This window comes from Pogona vitticeps, chromosome 15, assembly GCF_051106095.1.
Source record: "Pogona vitticeps strain Pit_001003342236 chromosome 15, PviZW2.1, whole genome shotgun sequence".
In the NCBI taxonomy this organism is placed as follows: Eukaryota; Metazoa; Chordata; class Lepidosauria; order Squamata; family Agamidae; genus Pogona; species Pogona vitticeps.
In genome coordinates, this window is record NC_135797.1 from 9,931,902 (window position 1) to 9,950,995 (window position 19,094).

At 45.3% G+C, this 19,094-nt stretch overlaps 1 protein-coding gene across 5 annotated transcripts; it reads right to left on the reverse strand.

The window, feature by feature from the left end:
* Positions 1 to 623: 623 nt before the first annotated feature.
* Positions 624 to 19,012, reverse strand: TMEM79 (transmembrane protein 79). 5 transcript variants are annotated; one of them, XM_020802476.3, is made up of 4 exons: positions 17,286 to 19,012; positions 7,870 to 8,834; positions 6,250 to 6,463; positions 624 to 2,703 (listed from the first exon to the last, which is right to left on the reverse strand). In XM_020802476.3, exons 2-4 carry the CDS (start codon positions 8,615 to 8,617, stop codon positions 2,655 to 2,657), a joined length of 1,011 nt encoding a protein of 336 aa, XP_020658135.3. In that variant the 5' UTR covers positions 8,618 to 8,834; positions 17,286 to 19,012; the 3' UTR covers positions 624 to 2,654. The 5 variants fall into 5 exon arrangements, with proteins under 5 accessions (XP_020658135.3, XP_020658134.3, XP_072840227.2 ...); XM_020802475.3 differs by having other exon boundaries at positions 1,331 to 2,011; positions 17,286 to 19,009; XM_072984126.2 differs by having other exon boundaries at positions 1,331 to 2,011; positions 6,250 to 6,416; positions 17,286 to 17,688.
* Between the last annotated feature and the right edge of the window lie 82 nt (positions 19,013 to 19,094).

A 19,094-nucleotide genomic window follows, 5' to 3' on the forward strand; every position in this document is an offset into this window, starting at 1 on the left:
AGCTTTGACTATGCGGACTTTTGTCAGCTTCCCCATGCAGCCAACCCCCAGCTGGTGCTTCCCTGCCTCCCCATGCAGCCAACCCCCCAGCTGGTGCTTCCCTGCCTCCCCATGCAGCCAACCCCCCAACAGCTGATGCAGGGAGGTGGAGAAATACTGGCTGGGATGCTCCCCAGATTGGTATGACGAGAACTATGCCAGCCACAGGTGTAGCATGGCGAGGAGAAATACCACATGATTCAAGAGCTGGGTCTTGTGAGGCGTTGATGTTTTCATCAGCACTTAAAAGGGGCGCATTCCCAGTTTTTACCCAATAATTGATGAGAGCGAAATCATGGGATTGCTTTCTGTCACAGAACCTGGGAACCATGTGAAACCATTTCTCCGTTCCCCTGTCAAGGCCCCTTTCTATAACCACTCAGCCACATGTCTCTCACTGGTCTTAGGATGGGAGAACTTAGGGTTGGAGCTTAACATAAAATGAAGATTCCCCAAGGTTACACTAAGCATGTGAGTCAGGCTGACATCACTCCCGTAAAAATATTAGAAATCCAGTAGCATTTGAGGGTAGGACTGGTTTTTTTAGTACCGTCCTCTTTCTCAGCCAAAATCCAGACAGTTGCTTGAAATGATCTTTGAGTTTTATTAAAAGAAGAAGAAAAGGGGGAAGAAAGGATCGTTTTAAAGAATAAAAGTTCCAAATGGTTTCAGGAAAAGACTACTCAAAAATTACGACCAAATGTGATTACAGGATTACCAGCATTCAAGCAGAAACTCACCAAAATATTAACATTTAATTTATCTGATTCATATCTAAGCAGAGAGAGGGATTAGTTCTGGGGCATACTCCGAGAGCATTTCCTGGCACAGCTGCATAAAAGGAGACACAACAGTCTCCTCATGAGTCACGCTGCAGCTGGGAAGGAAAGCACGGTCTCCACAGACGTCTGCTAGGCTGAAAAGTCGAGTTTTCTAATTCCCATTTGAAAATTAACAAATTAACCATTTTGCACCTGCAGCCCACCTTCACATAATTGCTCTTAATCCCCTTTGATCATTCTACAAGATGAAAGGCAGCTTTCCTGACCCGCCAATTCTACCTAAATGTCTGGCAAAGGAAATAAGCTTACTTTTCTCAGGTCAGGGGTTAAAGCACATGGTGTTAGTCCCCTTGATAGAAGACAGAATTCCATGGAAGAATCTTCTCCTCTCAGTCCTCCTTTGAAGTTACAGGAGGGAAGTGGAAAGTGTGAAATGCCTATTTACTATTTGATCTATGGTAGAAAGTTTCAATACCTTCCCAGACACATAGAAGAGACCAGAAACTGAATTATTTATTTCACATTGCCAAATCTTTAATTTCTTCACAGCTTCTCTCCAGCTTTTTTGGTAGCTCATTCGATGATAGGCGCTGTTCCTTATAAGTGGACTCTCTTCACATTTTCTAAGCAATAAGGATATATTTTATTCCTTGGTTTCTAAGTTTTGCTTTTCCCACGAAGATAGAGTAGCTTGAATATTGGGGCACAGTTTGGTCTCACCATTGAGGGTGAGGGGGGCAAACGGTGACAAACCTTTCTTGTCATTAAGGAGTTTTCATTTACTCTTTTGAGCTCCAGTTATCTGTAGAACTGGGAAGCGGAAGTGGGAAGGGCACCCACTGAGTAGCCAAGTAATATTTCCATTTTGTTAGGGACAGGATCAATCCTTGTGCAACAGAGGGAGCCCATCTGCCAGTCAAGAAGGGCCACCGACTCGTCTTCTGGCTCCGAGGACTTCTCACTGTCCACTTCCTCATCCCCAATATCGTGGTTTAGAGCCTGCCAAATGTTGCTCCTTCTCAGTGGGAGACCCACCATTATTGTCTCCTGTGGCAAACATGCTCTCCGAATCCACAAGGAACATACTGTAGAGGTTGAACAGTAGCATGGTAAGGAGTGGCAGGAATGTCAAGCCAAAGCCGAAACCGCGGAAGGAACGGCCCATCGCATAGGCCAGCCAGTAGAAAAGTCTGGAGATTGGGTTGGGAAGGAGAACAAAAAGTAGAAAAGAGGGTCAAACCACACACTTGCCACATCAGTTTAGACTCTCCAAAGAGAAAGCAAAGCCAGATCCTTTTGTTACAATATTAAACCCCTTCATTAGATACACCAGGAATCTCTAGGGAAATTAAAACCAAAAGGACACTGTCTGAAATTTTTATGGGATTTGTTACGGTATTTTTTCTGTGTATAAGACGCCCCCTTTTCTAATCCAAAATTAAGAAATCTAAGTGGGGCTTAGCAATTGTAGGGGGAAAGGGATCAAAGCGCTGCAGGATCGCTTTGATCCCTGCTTTCCCCTCCACTTGTTTTTGTTCTCTCCTCAGCTTACTTCCGTGTATAAGACGACCCTCAATTTTTAGTCTAAAGATTCAAAAGTATAGTCTTATACACGGAAAAATAAGGTATATACCTTAGGACCCCTGTATTCACTGGGGATCATTTTCAAATCTTTCCGTGGATGCCAAAAAACATGGATACTAGTGAACCCTAGACATAGCATGGTCTCTGTCTCCCTCTATTGACCAGTTCTGGTAATTACATTGTGGAAATGTCTACAGTATTTATGTTTTTTCTTCTAATATCTTTAATATTTTCAGAAAGCACAGATGCTTATCCCATTGATAGAGGGGTCCTACATATGTTCTCAACCATCTGCTGCCTTGGGGAGAAAAGCAGGAGAAAAATAAATAAATCAATCAATTTTTTTAACTAGAAATTCCATCAGCAATAAGCTTTAGTTCAGATATGTGTTCTTACCTCCATAAATGGTTGTACTATGGTTACAGAATTCTTCTATTCTGTTTGATATTTTTATGCTGACTTTTAAATTTGAATAATTTACATATATATACAAATTTTAAAAATTGACATATTGCATGTTTAAAAGATAGGTTTGCTTTAGAATTATGAAACTATTGCTAGGCCTTTTGAATGAATCACTAGAAATGCCAAAAACTCAGTATGAAGAATTTCTCAATCTGATTAATACCCACAGAGTCAAAAGCTAGTTTATATTTATTTAAAAATTTTTCAGCGATCTCATAAAGGTGTATTTTCTACATTCAGACGGTGTACAAAAGACCATATGACATTTCTCTCTCTCTCTCTCTCTCTCTCTCTCTCTCTCTCTCTCTCTCTTTTTGTAAGATTATGGCAGCTACCCTCAATAGCTCACCAGACCCGCTATAGCTCATCTTCAATGGTAATACTTTTAATTTGGCTGCAGCTGATTTACCTAGTACAGTATGAGGACTAAATTCTATCCCTTCTCTGAGAGCGGTTGGCCACATTTCTGTGTACCTCTATTCCCAGGCAAAAGAGCACTCTGTGCTTTGATACAGGGTGATCAGGTGTATGAATTGCTGAATGATTTAGAAAGACACAAAGGTATCACTTACCTTTGTCTTCCAATTGTGCAGAAGGACCCTGTGTGTGTCCCCCCCCTTTCCATTAAAACTCAAGGGTCTAAATCCTGAGATGGGGAAATTTACTTCTTTTTAAAGTATATCTCAGAGACTGACCCACAGGGTCCCTCAAAGCTCTGCAGTTTCAAGATGGTGATGATTATGATTATCATTAACTCCCAGAATCTCTCAGCCCCAACGATCATGTACGGGGGAATTCTAGAAGCTGTAATGCAACAAAGTCAAATTTCCATGCACTGCCTATGTCCCAATGATCTGCATTTACAGTGGTGCCCCGCTTGACGACAATAATCAGTTCCAGGAAAATCGCTGTTAAGCAAAATCATCGTCAAGCAAAAAACAAAAACAAAAACAAAAAACAAAAACCACAAAAACCATTGGAATGCATTGAAAACCGGTTAATGCGTTCCAATGGGGAAATACCTCATTGTCCAGCGAAGATCGTCCATAGAGAACCGCCGATTAGCTGTTTAAAATAGCTGTCTTCCGAAGCAGGGGTCCGGAAAGCAGCCATTTTGCGAAGGGAGGGAAGCCATTTTGCGGACCCAGAAACATCATTGTTTAGCGAACAAACGGTTCGCGAAGTAGGCTCCTAATCAGCGTCAAGTGAAAAAAAACCCATTGGAACCATCGTTTTGCGATCGCAATAGCGATTGCAAAAAACTCATCATAAAGCGATTTTGACGTCATGCGGGGTAAGCGTCTAGCGGGGCACCACTTTCCCCATTCAAACTGAACAAGGGAATAGAACAACAGAAGAACACAGAAAACTAGTGAAATTGGTGATATCTGAGCTGCCTGAACCAACCTGCAGAACCTCACCCACAGATATTATTTACAGGCTACTGTCTCCAGTCTTGAGAGGGATCAGATGTCCTGTCTGGTCATTCTGGATGCCCGGTGCACCTGGGGAGTAAATACGGATCTTCCGGGCCATCTATGCATTAGGTAAGGTACTGATTTCAATAGTCAGCTGGCAGGAGAAAGCAGTCGGATCCTGCCCCATCTGATTACCAGTGGTGCACAATGAACCAACTCCAATAACAGCCATAGAGGTTAGACAGTTGGTTTGTGCAACAGGAGATCCACCGTCCAGTGGCCAGTGATTCATGAATCTTGCTTTGGTCACCTTCAACTGGTTATTCTGTCCTCGCTAGACCCCAGGGCTGGGTCTGAGTTGACAGCCCAGAGGAGAATCACAAACAAGTGCTCTTAGCTTTCACGGCCAGGATCCGATGGTTGTTGTGGGTTTTTCGGGCTCTTTGGTTGTGTTCTGAAGGTTGTTCTTCCTGACGTTTCGCCCGTCTCTGTGGCCTGGCCTCTTCAGAGGACCAGGGATCATTGCACAAAAGAGACCAGCTAAAGAGACCCATCAACCACAGTGACAGATAATCTCTCCCCCTTATCACAACAATACATCCACAACAAAAACATGCTGATCACCATCATCACCCTATCTCCTGAAAAGGACTAAAGCTTTTCCCACAGCTATAAATACTCAACTATCCAACAAACAGCAACAGAGCATGGACAGAGTTCCTACTCCAGTCCTCTGAAGATGCCGGCTACAGAGACTGGCGAAACGTCAGGAAGAACAAACTTCAGAACATGGCCAAAGAGCCCGAAAAACCCACAACAACCATCGCTAAGCATATAGTGCCAAGTCGTCCATACAGAGCACGATATTGTAGTCTCTGGAGACTGAAGGGTGCCTAATCTAAGAGTTGGGAAAATACCATTAATTTTTATATATCCGTATATTCTGTGTCTTCACCGTGAGTTCATCAGTAGTCTCCCATCCAGACTCCGACTTCCTTCGGTGCAGGACGACACCTTGATGAGCCTGACGTTTGTGCTAGGATCCATGCGCTGGAAAAAAATCAACGTCCTTCCAGCTTCAAGACACGGCTCACAAAATCACGCCGTAGGGCGAAGTGGGCCACTTTCGCAGCCTGGGGGAGGGGGACCCATTTCACCCATGCTGGGTCCCTTTAGGAGCTGTACCAACTCTTGTGTCACCAAAAGGGGACCAAAAGCAAGTCCAGAATCCTATTCATTTGCACAACCACCGAAGGGACATCGTCCGGGCACTCCCTTCTCCAGCTGGTTATGAAACTGGGTGCATCGCAGACCGCTGTAGAGAGGAGGCGAACCTCTGCATGACTGCTCCCCCCATACGTGTTTTTTTTCCTCGGCTGGATTTTGGCTCACAAACCCATTCATTAAAAAAAAAATCTGTTGTTTTTTAAAATCAATTGTATGTTTATAGTTATAAAAATAAATAGTACAAAAACTTTGTGGCACCTTGAGGATTGAACTGCTATATTTTAGGACCATCTTTTGTGGACATGTCCACTGGAAATAGCAACAAGGGTTTTACAAGGTAATTGCCAGATCAACAATTCGTGTCCAAACACAATCTCTTGATTTGGGGCCACGTCTAAATATTTGTCATGTAGTCCCGCTGTTACGTCCGATGAAATGGACTTGTCCATGAAAGATCACATTAAAATATAGCAGGTCTTTAGCAACATTTTTATTTTCGTCTTAAAAAAACAAAATTTAAAAAATGGCCAGGGGGGCTGTACCTTGTTTAGAAGGGAATGGAATACCTAGCAGTGTTTCCTCCCCACCCCTGTTTTCCCATTTCCCCATTTCCTCCCCACCCCTATTTAAAAACACTTCTCACACACACACACAGAGAGCAAGGTCTGGAGACTGGACGGAAGTCCTTGGGGCCGAAGGAGGTCAGTCGTCCAGCGTGAGGGAGCCTCTCTTACCGTGAAATGGCGAAGAGCGCTGTCAGAAGGGGGATGAGCTTCAGGGCTTCCTGGGGCAGATAAGTGGAGAGGACGGCGATGTTGAAGAAGTACAGGATGAAGAGCTGGACGGACTGGGAGACGTAGCGCCGGTGGATTTCCACCTCCCTGTGCAACTCGCCGAAAGCCTGCAAGGAGGAGAAGCAGAGCCGGGACACCCCGTACACTACCATTCCTAGACGAGAGAAGGCACATCAGTACGCAGGCGAAACGTCACGAGGCCAGGTCTGTGTATAACACTACTATTTTTTTCCTTTTTAATTTCCTTGTTCGTCTGCTACATCTACACCCTATTCCTTCACCAAAAAACTAAAGGGGACGTATGTCTCTTTCTCATAGGTTTATGCTTCCAAGCGTCATGTAGGCTTTACAGGAATTTGACTAGCTCAAGGCCATTTTATGACAAAGTGTGGGATTTGAACCCAGGCCTCCCTGAATTCGAATCCAGTACTTTAACCACGACGACACATTAGCTCTTCTTCAAGCTCTATGCTAAAGAGAGTGAGCGATACTCGCAGAGACAGCCGACCTGGGACGCTTATCACCATTTCAAGCCACTGTCCAGACAGATGTGGTTTGTTTATTTATTTATTTGATTTGATTTGTATTGCGCCCATCTGGTCTGGTCGGCCACTCTGGTTGATGGGAAGAAGAGCAACATCTCTTGCCAGAGACGGCCTGTGCCCTTTCAAATCTCTTAAGGCAACCTCCAGGCAAGTTAGAGGTTCCTCGGATAACAAACATGGCTTGGTATGCTTGGATTCAGAGTCGGCTTTACAGTGGCAGAATCCCACCAGCCCATTTGTGGGCATGAGAGGCTCTCTGACCCTTTTTGAAGAAGGCTTTCCCTCTCTCCCAGATGGAGCTGCTTCTCTAGTTGTGACATTTTTTTAGACAAGGCAGAGATCAGCCCTGGCATCTCCTATTCCACGGAGAGCGTGACAGAGCTACCAGTCAATTAATCCACCCAAAAGCTCTTTGTTTTTGGTTAGAACTAGGTGGAATTACCAATGTATGGAAGCGAGAGCTGGACCATAAAGAAGGGTGACCGCTGAAGAATGGATGGAAGAGGGAGACCCCAGCTGCGATACAAGGACATCTGCAAGCGGGATCTGAAGGCCTTGGGAATGAACCTCAACAGATGGGAAACCTTGACATCTGAGCGTTCAGCCTGGAGGCAGACGTTGCCCTCTCCCAATTTGAAGAGACCCTTGTCCAGCAGGCCGAGGCAAAGAGGCAGTCATGAAAGCAGCAAAATCAGGGAGCTGGACAGGGGACAGATTGGATTTGTCTTTAGTGTGGAAGGGATTGTCACTCTCGAATTGGCCTTCTCAGCCACACTAGACGCTGTTCCAAGTCCTCCATGCAGAGCACGTGGCCATAGTCTCTCGAGACCGAAGGATGCCTAATCTTATTTCCCCAGCATGCCTTACTTACAGCCTTCTCTGGACCCCCTACCTAGGTTTAGGAGACAGGGTGCCAATCAGTAGGAAGGGTTGCTTTCTATTAGCTGGGAAGAGTCCCTTTTAACCACCCTTTCCCCTCCAGAGCAACAGGGGCAGACGACGTAGCTCCACTCACCTACTATGATTGGGAACGTGGCAAAAACCCCACAACGAAGCGTATAAACCAGGCGAGAACTCATGGTTGGCATTAGTGGCGTGTCAAAGGGCAGGAAGACATATGCGCCATAAAGGAGACAAGGAAAAATGACCATGGCTGTCGTCATGGAGGCAACCGCCTTGAGTTTGCCTGAGCTACAGTTGCCGTTCTGGAGACAGGGCAGCTTCTCGGCATGCCTCTTCTTGGGCGGTTCTCCGTTGTCACCGGGCAAGTCATCAAAGCGGGACGAGTAGCCACGGGAAATGAAGTTCTGCTTCTCAAGGTCTCCTTTCTCTTTCTCGCAATGCATGATCTCCTCCTCGCGTTCCCGTTGCTTCTTTTTGTGTTCGTTCTGCGTCGGAGGGCATTCGATGCAACGAGGGTCAATCGGGATGAAGACATGAGATGCCACCTTGGGCGTCCTGTTGCTGCTGTCGTTGTCCTCTTCTTTGGCGGTCACGGTGGAAGGGAATCGGGCGAAAGCTTCATCATCATCATCATCCACAGCAGGACCCACGGTAGTCTCTCCTCGGCTTCCTTCAGGACTAGGCCTTGGGTCTGCTTCCAGTGTCTCAATCATCACGCTTTCCTTGCCTTGATCCCATGGCAAAGTCATCTCGGGATTCTCAAAACTGTGTTGGGTATAATTTGGGGCTGCTCGGTTCCCGAATGAATCATTTCTCAAGACCACCATCCCCATTTCCTCAGAAGGAGCAACCGCTGCCATCTTGGGCCCCTAACTTTTTTTTGAGACACTCCAAGTTGCTGTTCAACAGCTTTGCATCTCCTGCAAGGTTAACAAGCTAGATTTCCATGATCAGATTTTCTTTTCTGAAAGTACCGATTATCCAAGATGGTTAAATAACTGTTGGTGGAATTACAAAATGGAAGTGGCTGCCCAGGAAACTGTCGGCTCTCTGCATCTTACTGCGTTGGACTTTGATCTACCAAGGGATGAAAAAAAATATAGGCAGTAAACTGGTTTTAAAGACGTCCCAGTGTACACAACATGAAGGATTGTTTTAGCCATCGAGCAAAGAAAATATTAACAGTACAAAATTATCAGCACTGCCAACATATTCTCTTTCTCAACCATCACATCAGCAAAGGAACTGCAATGCCCAAGTTAATCTTTTACACGAGAAATTTAACAAGGTAAAGCCTAGAACAGAATCAATAAACGTTCAGATGGGTTGCCAGATTCTTTAAGACCAGATCCGACCAGACTAGGTAGGCAGCAATTACGCAGCAGCGATGAGACAGGCATCATCTGCTCAGGAACTAAAACCCAGATCGACTTGAACATTTCCTTATTTTGGCATGAAGGAAGAAGAGAAAGAAGGTGAACCAGCACTGTAACCATTACCTTGACTTCCTTCCACATCTGGAAATCCCTCTGGGACCACCAGTGCAAATTTTATTCCTTTGAACGCTACACGGATCATGCCTGCACAAACATCTCTTGGGGAACCCTATGGCTTGATCTTCCCATAACTCCTAAACTGCAGGAACTTAGCAGGTGGTAAATTCCATTTAATGAAATCAGACTCACTTCCCGGCATCTCGAAACAGAAGTGCGGCCTTAATTTCTTGGTACTTTCCTCTTAGGGCATCTCCTAAGGTGCTATAAGAAGCCAGGTTTAGGCTGAATATCAGGAAAAACGTCTTGACGGTTAGAGCAGTAGGACAACGGAACCGATGACCTCGGGAGGCGCTGAGCGCTCTAACGCTGGAGGCGTTCAAGAGAAAATTGCACCACCCTCGGCCAGATCTGCTTTGATTTGAATTCCAGCCTTGAGCGGGGGGGTCAGACTCGATGACCTTATAGGACCCCTTCCAACTCCATGATCCTATGTTTTTGTTAACGAGAAGGATATCCATGAGACCATCCAGGAAAGATTGCGGGCAGACGTCAAGCAATCTCCAAAGTGAAAAAGTGGGCTTTGGAAGATTAAAAGAACGGGTTTACTCACCTCATTATTAAAGGAAGTCAAGTAACAGATGCACAGTACCATCTAGAAAAGGCAGGCGTCTAAAATTAGCTCACTCCATCCTTGGATTGGCTGGGGACTCTACACACTGCAGTTCGAAAAACGTTTTCTTTTTTTGGTTCTATCTTAGACTAGGTATATCTTAAAGTATAACAGTAAGAACTCCCTATGATGCATGCATAGCACACTAAGGTGTCAGATGGGGGTTGTGTTTCCATGTACAACTATCTGGTGAAAGCGCCATGTTGTATAATTACATCTCTCCAGATAAGCAGAAGGAGGCCAGTTACGTTTTGCAGGATGGGCTTGCTCCCATTTTACACATGTAGTACTGGCTACTACATAGCTACTGCTGTGTATACACATAATTTTCCACCTCTACAAACAGCGGCAAAATATCTCCCTATTGATATTCTAAGGGCCTAATCACAGGGACCATTTGAACCATTTTTCTCCTCCTCTTTAAACATATTTTTCAATATATTTGTATGTGGGATACATACTGTTGGTCCCGTTCACATGCCTGTTACATAACAGCACTGATGTTACCTGTCTGTCATGGGTTTGGAGGGAAAGTTCCATCCTATGGGGAGTGGAAGGCGGGACATCAGGAGGAGGGGCTGTACTGTATAAATATGTGATGCCTGTGTGGTGAAAGGGAGATGCTGAGACAGACACTGAGAGACACTGGGTTGTGACGAAGCAGCAGCTGGGAAGAAGAAGCTGTTGTGGGAGTCTGTGTGTCAGACAGGGTACTTCTGTGTGTCAGAGTACCAACCTGATAGGTTCAGGTGTCTGTTGGTTAGCCAGAACTGATAGGTTCAGGGTCTGTGCTTCAAGTTAAGGGTTCTGGGTGAACCAAACTGTATGCTTGTATGAGTGAGAATAAGCCACGTTACTTTATCCTATTCACCTGATTGTTTATTTTTCCCTGTGTGTATTTAAAATAAACCTTATTCTTTTATTGTTTAAAAATCCATCCCTGGTCTGTGTGACTTCCTAAAGGGAATGGTTGGTGGCAGCTTAGTGTAACTGTGTGACAGGTCCCAGTAGGTCTGGGTTTGTCACATTGATTGGTGTCCAGCGTGTGGGATACGACTGGTCCAGTTGTCCAGCGGTCCAGCAAAGCCTTGGCAAGTGTGCCCAGAGCAAGGGGGGTCTAGTCAGGGACAGTCTGAGGCGCGTAGGTAATCTTCTAGGTGTACCTCACGGGGAGGTGCGCTAGTAGAAGAACGTGCCAACTGGGGAGACTTAGATTAAGGTGCTCTGAGGCAGCCTAGTTTTGGCGGGAAAACGCTGAGGCAAAACTGCGTAGCAACAGCGAGCTAGCTTGCCAGCTGAGAGGCCCAGCAGAGGGGGGTAGGCTCTGACTCGATACTGTTGCAATTTAAGTGCTGAAGAACAGCAGCAATCTCTAGGGGGAGCTGGTTCTGAGGCAAAAGGAAAAAAGTGGTCGTTTTATTTTGAGGCTTGACTTTTTAAAGCAGCCTGTTCTGAGGGGGGATTATGCCCTTGACTCGAAGCCAAGTAGCAGACATGGGTGAAGTGAAAGACCCCCAGATTGACCAAGGTTCTGAGGATGAATTTGGCTCAGTGCAAGGTGATAGCACAGGAGAACAGAACCCAGAGCTCAGAAAAATACTCATAGCCCAACAGCATGAACTGAGGGTGAGGGAAATGGAGGAAAGGGAAAGAGAGAAACAGCGGCAATTTGAATTAGAGAGAGAGAGAATGGAAATGGAGAGGGAATTGCAGAGAGAGAAAATGGCGTTTGAATTAAAAAAATTGGAACTGATGAATCAGAACAATAATAACAATAGGGATTCTGAGGGAGGCCAACTGTCTAAAGCTGACCTGAAGAAATTCCCTGTGTACCACAAGGGAGATTGTCCTGAGGTGTTCTTTTCCTTAGTGGAAAGAGCGTTTGTGGACTTCTCAGTGAGGGAAACTGAGAAGATGACCATCATGCGATCTTTAATCAGTGGTAGCCTGGCTGAGGTTTATGCCGAGATGCCTGAGGAACTGATGAAAGATTTTGCAGAGTTTAAAAAACTGGTCTTTGCCAGACATGGGATAAATGCAGAGCAGCTGAGACAAGGGTTCAGGTTCCTCACCAAGAAACCAGAGCAGACTTTTGCCCAAGTGGGGGCCCAATTGGTGAGGCTGCTTGAGAAATGGCTATCGCAGGAGGGAACAGAGACCTATGAGCAGCTTAAAGACTTGATAGCACTGGAACAGTTCTATTCAGTCCTGCAGGGGGAATTGAAATTCCAGGTGAGGGAGAGGAAACCGAAATCTGTGGCAGCAGCCGCAGAGATCGCAGATTTTATTTCCCAAATAAGAAAGCCCTTGGGTGAGGGGAAATCTGTAGGTAAACCCAAAGAAACCTACAGCAAGTACTCTCAGGGACCAGGGAAAAGCCAGCAAGGGGGAGGGGCCCATGGTGAAGGGAAGCCCTCAGACATGAAACAAAGACCTCAGATTTTGGAGGGAAAACCAAAACAAGATGAGAGAGAATCAAAATACACCAGAAAATGTTATTTCTGTCAGGGAAAGGGCCATCTAATCTCAGATTGTGAGAAATTAAAGCAGCTAAAAGGAATGGTGCCTCAGGATGCTAGTGGGACCAAGCCAAAAGCTGTGTTCTGTGTCCAGAAAGAGCAAGGCTCAGTGTCACTGAGGGAGCCGGTTGCCATGACTACTCAGTCTGGAACAGCTACCTATACTGATCAGGCTGAGGAAAATGGTCCTCTTATAGAGGTAAAGCGCTGCTTGCTGATAAAAACAGATTCTCAGTTGTTTGAGACAGCAGGGGTGGACGTAGGAATACTTGACCGTCAGTATAGGGGGCTGCGGGACACTTGTTCCCAGGTAACCCTGTGCCATCCAGATATCATCCCTAGGGAGTTTATAATCCCAAATGAGAGCATAAAGGTAGCAGGGATTGAGGGGCAGATAATCTCACTCCCAGTCGCGGAGGTACCTGTCAACTTTCAAGGCTGGAGGGGAGATTGGCGGCTAGCGATTTCATCGACTCTGCCAGCAGCCGTGCTCGTGGGAAATGACCTGGCTGAACATGTGAAACGGGTGCTAGTGATTACACGCTCACAAGCCACCACAGGGACAGTTCAGGGGGGTAATGATGAGCCAGAGACGGAAGCAGAGGGGAGTTCAGAAGCTGTGGTGGAAACCTTAACCACAGACAGCAGATTTGGACAGGAGCAAAAGGCAGACGCCACTCTCCAAAAGTGTTTTGAACAGGTGACTGATGCCCAGCTAACACCTGAAACCCCAGTGAGATTTCTGGAGGAAAAGGGGATTTTATATAGAGAAACCTGAGGAATATCTCAAAAGGGGGAGATGGGATCAGAAGTCAGCTGGTGGTACCTGAAAAGTATCGCCCCATGATCTTACAAAGGGGTCACTCTGACATGTTTGCTGCACACTTAGGGGTGAACAAAACCACTGCTTATCATCCTGAAAGTAATGGGTTAACTGAGAAGTTCAATGGGACTCTAATGCGCATGATTAGGGCTTACTTGGCAGAGAATCCAAACAATTGGGACCAGAAGCTGCAATCCCTTTTGTTTGCTTATCGATCAGTGCCACAAGCCAGTACCGGGTTCAGTCCATTTGAACTTTTATTTGGGAGAAGGGTGAAAGGGCCCCTTGATTTGATCAAACAAAATTGGGAGCAGATCACCCAGGATGACCCACAAGACGTTGTGACGTACATAGACACCTTGATGAATGACCTAAAGAGAAATCTAGAGCTGGCAGCAGAAAACCTGCAAGCTCAGAAGGTCAGACAGAAAACATGGTATGACCACAAAGCTAGAGAGAGGCACTTTGACCCAGGGGAGGAAGTGCTTTGGCTTAGGCCCTGCAGAGAGAATAAACTGCAGCTCAAATGGGCAGGACCATATAGGGTCATTTCCAAGATGTCAGACCTGAACTACCTAATAGAGCAGGAGGAGAACCAAGCAAGGAGGGTGGTTCATGTGAATGCCCTAAAACCCTACTACAGAGGGGAACAGAGGGTTCTATTTGCGATAAAAGCAGCTGAGAGTGAGGAAGCTGAATTACCCTTCTGGGAGGGTAGAGGGGAAGTAAAATACAACCCAGAGGAGGTAAAGATCAGTCCTGCACTCACCCAAGACCAGCAGCAAGAGCTAAAAATGCTGCTCAGTAAATATCAACAGGTGTTTTCCAACAAGCCGGGGATAGTGAAGGGAGTGATGCATCGGATCCACACAGGGGATGCACCCCCGCAGGCAGTATCCCCATACCGAGTAACGGGACCCTATAGGGACAAGGTGCGGAAGGAGCTGGACGAGATGCTGAGGGAGAACATAATCGTCCCCTCTTCTAGTCCTTGGTCCTCTCCGATAGTCCTTGTGGACAAGCCTGATGGGAGCATTAGGTTTTGTGTTGATTACAGGAAATTAAACCGTGTAACCACTCCTGATGCCTACCCAATGCCCAGGCTAGACAACCTGATTGAAACCATAGGGGGTTGTCGGTTCATCTCATCATTGGACCTGGTAAAGGGATATTGGCAATTAAGAATTGATCCCAGGGATCAAGAAAAGACTGCCTTTTGCAGCCCTTTTGGTCTCTATGAGTTTCGGGTCCTGAGCTTTGGTCTCAGAAATGCACCAGCCACATTCCAAAGGCTGATGGACCAGACCTTGGCAGGGCTCAGTGACTTTACAGTGGCCTACATTGACGACATAGGGATCTTCAGTAATACCTGGGAAGATCACCTGATACACCTGGAGTTAGTGCTGCAGAGGTTAAGTGCAGCAGGGCTAACAGTAAAGGCCAGCAAGTGTCAGCTGGGTAGCCCAGAAATAAAATACTTGGGTCACATGGTAGGGGGAGGAATGATAAAACCCCTGGAGGCCAAAATAGAAGCTGTTCGTGATTGGCCTAAACCCAACACCAAGAAAAAAGTCAAATCATTTCTTGGGTTGGTGGGCTACTACAGAAAGTTCATCCCGAGGTTTAGCGAGATTGCGGCTCCGCTGACCGATCTGACGAGGAAGAAGGCTGATGACCGCATCCCGTGGACCAGCGACTGTGAGGCGGCGTTCCAGAGGTTGAAGGAGGCGTTAATCAACTATCCTGTCCTGCGTGCTCCAGACTTCGACCGGGAGTTCATCATCTACACCGATGCGTCTAACAGCGGGGTAGGAGCAGTTCTGTGCCAGGAGGATGAGAATGGTGACCAACATCCAGTGTCCTACCTGAGTAGGAAACTTCAAAAAGGTGAGAGACATTTGGCAACCGTGGAGAAGGAGTGTTTGGCCATAGTCTATGCGATCCAGAAGGCCAAGCCTTACATCTGGGGAAGACATTTTATTCTGTGTACTGACCATTCACCACTGCAATGGTTAAAGACAATGAAAACCCACAATAGCAATCTTAGACTAGGTATATCTTAAAGTATAACAGTAAGAACTCCCTATGATGCATGCATAGCACACTAAGGTGTCAGATGGGGGTTGTGTTTCCATGTACAACTATCTGGTGAAAGCGCCATGTTGTATAATTACATCTCTCCAGATAAGCAGAAGGAGGCCAGTTACGTTTTGCAGGATGGGCTTGCTCCCATTTTACACATGTAGTACTGGCTACTACATAGCTACTGCTGTGTATACACATAATTTTCCACCTCTACAAACAGCGGCAAAATATCTCCCTATTGATATTCTAAGGGCCTAATCACAGGGACCATTTGAACCATTTTTCTCCTCCTCTTTAAACATATTTTTCAATATATTTGTATGTGGGATACATACTGTTGGTCCCGTTCACATGCCTTCCGTTGAACTTGTGCATTTCTTACTATTTGTACTGATCCCGTAGGATTCCCATGTGCCGTTTCATCTGAATCGATTCATTTCCCTTCCTGTTCGTCTGGGTCCTCTTGACCCGAAAAATGTTCTTTAAAAATATATATATTCGTTGATGATCTATTGCCAAAGCGGCATATATATGCCATTTTCCTGTCACTTCCAACCGTTAGCCGATGCATGCCCTGGTGGTATCTGTCACTAGATAAATCTAGGGCAGCATTAAAACACACCAGAACTGTTGTCGACAAGCTAGGGGCAGGGGAATTAATTATAAGCCATACACAGGTAGGGACGGTGGCTATGATAGGGAAGACAATGGGTAAGTGACACATTGGTAAACTGGTGTACAGAAAAAATATATATAAAGAAGTAAGCAATTTATTGCAAATAATTTTTTCTAAATTACAAAAATGGGGGTATATGCACAGTGGCCATGCTGTGGTCACGGCAGCCAAAGGGCATATGCCGAAATGATAAGGATTTGAAGCGATACAGAGACAATTTTTAAAAAGGTCATGCCTGCAAAATTGGGGAAAAAACTGATCGGCTGGCCCAATGAACTGATGAACGGGCGTTTATAAAAGGATTTAAATAATGGCAGAGCTGATATAACGGGGGTACGTGACTGTACCCATAAACTGTCATCGAAAACAATCATCCAGTATCTACTAGCCAAAGATTCCCCCCACCCCTTTTAAGGAAGGCTCAAAATGTATTCTCGAAGGCTTTTTTTTTTTTTTGAATTTTTGAATGCTCAAAAATTTCCCAGGAAGACGGCGGAATAAATCGTTTTGAAGTCTGGAAAACGGGAGGCTGCTAGTGAGATAGGAAGCTTCTGCACACTACAAAAAACATTAAACATTATTTACTCAAGAGCTTGGAGTGTATTTCTCCAATCTACATCTCACTGTTTTTGAATATTTACGGAAAGATTCCTACCTTTGATTTTTGAAGGAGTTAATTAACAATGAAATCCTGAACAGGTTTGCCCAGAAGCGGGTCCCATTGAGCACAATAGGCTTAATCCTAGTTTTGTAATCTTGGTCACAGAATCACAGAATCACAGAATTAGAAGGGATGTATAAGGCCATCAAGTTCAACCCTCTGCTTTGTTCAAGCGTCTTTACGTCTGTCCTGTCATTTTATGCCCCACAGGGTTTGTTTTTTTACCATTATTTTGTGAGTTTTATGGTGAAATGACCTGTTTCCTAAGAAGTGGTCATGTGAGGAGTGTCAACACTGTGGCCCAACAGCCCTGAATTTTTTTTTTTTTAAAAGCCCAAATCTGTTTGCCATTATTTTCTATGCATTTTTGATCATGCGCCCACCGTCATCGATTCACCTCCAAACTAGAAACCCAGATGGGGAGGAATCCTTCCCCTACGAGAAAAACAGAAGAAGGAAAAGGCAGGCCGCACGGAGAACATTGGAAAACACGTAAAGAAATCCCAACAAGCCAGAAAAAAACAGCAACACAAATCTAAAGCCAATTTACGGTCACGAACAGGAAGAAAGGTACAAGGAAGTGGTGCCAAAATCTTACTTTGAGTGTCGGAAACATGGATCTGGCAGTGTCTTGTCACTTATCGCTATCGGCTTCACTCAGTTGTTCTTTCCAACATCCCATTTCACACTCAGCGTTCACCCGGGGAGGAAAAAAACAAAATAGAATTTGCTCGGATAATCTGGATGGGGATCTCGGACGGCTGTTCCTGGTAGAACAAGGTTTTAAAACAAAAATCGATGGTGCCTACTCCTGCTTTCGGACTTACCTGTAGACTTTCAAACCTGTTCGGCAAGCCCAGGTGAGTTAGGAAATAACCGGCCAGAGGGGTTGGCTTGCCGGAGCCCCACCTTCCAGGTGTCTGCATGAGAGAGAGAGAAAGCCAGACACACATACATGGTTCCCATGGAAAACTTGGATAAAATCATCCAGATAGACTGGATAACACTTTTTTTGGAAATTGACAACTTGGGGTACAGAAGGTAAAGGGGGATATGGGGGGAAAAAGGAGGGGTAGAACACAAAATGTACAGTTGTCCACTCTATTCATGTTGCAATATCAAATCAGCTTTCCGCTTTTCTACAGTTTGATTGCCCTCCAAGTTTTAAGTCATATCTTTAAATCAATGTTATTCAAGCACTATCTGGTGACACTCAAGCCATTTATATAATAAATCCCACTGTTCAGTTGCCTTTGGTATTGGACAGTCTTTCAGCACTTCTGATAAAATATCAGTTTCTGTCCCTTCCCATATCTTCTCAGTGAGTTCTTCTTGTTTCGGTATCTCCGATTCCTTCCATTTCGTAGCATAAAGAATTCTGGCTGCAGTGACTATACAGTGGTGCCTTGCTAAATGATGATAATCTGTTCCACTAAAATCGCTGTTTAGCGAAATCATCGTCTAGCGAAAAGCATTTCCCCATTGGAATGCATTGAAACCTGTTTAATGTGTTCCAATGGGGAAGAATCGTTGTTGTCTAGTGAAGATCGGCCGTAGGAAAGCCGCTGATCAGCTGTTTAAATCGCTGTCTTGTGAAGCTTACGTCCCGAAAACACCTGTTTTGCAAGCGCGGAGGGAGCTGTCAAAATCCTTGTCTAGCAAAAATCGCTTTGCGAAGCAGGGACCAAACATTGTCCAGCGAAATTCCCCCATAGGAATCACTGTTTTGCGAATCGCTATAGCGATCACAAAAAGTCAATGTCTAGCGAAAAAACTGTCATGCGGGATAACTGTCTAGTGAGGCACTATATATAAAACTAGGTACTGTAGTTCTTTGTCTTATCTATATTAGAGTGGTTAACACTTTTCAAACATCTGCTCCAACTTCTCCTATTGATCAGAATAATTTCCCCCCTCTCTTTTCCTGATTCCACCCCATGGTAAACAAACTACTGTCTCCACTTCCCCCCCTAAAATGCCCAAATCCTGTGTAAAAAATGCATATGTTTTTAGGCCGACTGGTTGAGTGGACTGGTATTTCTTCAGAGATCAGTTCTTCCGTCCCCCAGAAGTTACATCGGCTTCTTCCAACTGGAGATCCTGGACTCCAACTCCCACAATCCCTGACGTGTCTGAAATATTAGGGTGAGTGGCACTTCTGTGAGCGGCTTTCCTTTGCCTCTAGCGCCAGAATCCAGATGTGCCAACGTTAAAAGCATCGCGCACGGCGAGGGGTTTCATTCTGAACGATGGTTTCAGGACACGGTTATTATCACTCCCTGGGACGTGGATGGTATTAAAAGGAGGCTGGTGACTTTTTAAAAATGCTAAAAGGTAAAGGTAAAGGTTCCCCTTGACAATTTTTGTCCAGTCGTGTTCGACTCTAGGGGGCGGTGCTCATCCCCGT

Coding starts and splice junctions, on each gene's coding strand:
- TMEM79 (XM_020802475.3), bottom strand. CDS start 8,617: ATGGCAGCGGTTGCTCCTTCTGAGGAAATGGGGATGGTGGTCTTGAGA. Junction 6,464..7,869: donor CACGTTCCCAATCATAGTAG/GTGAGTGGAGCT, acceptor TCTCTCGTCTAG/GAATGGTAGTGTACGGGGTG. Junction 2,012..6,249: donor GCGCTCTTCGCCATTTCACG/GTAAGAGAGGCT, acceptor CCCAATCTCCAG/ACTTTTCTACTGGCTGGCCT.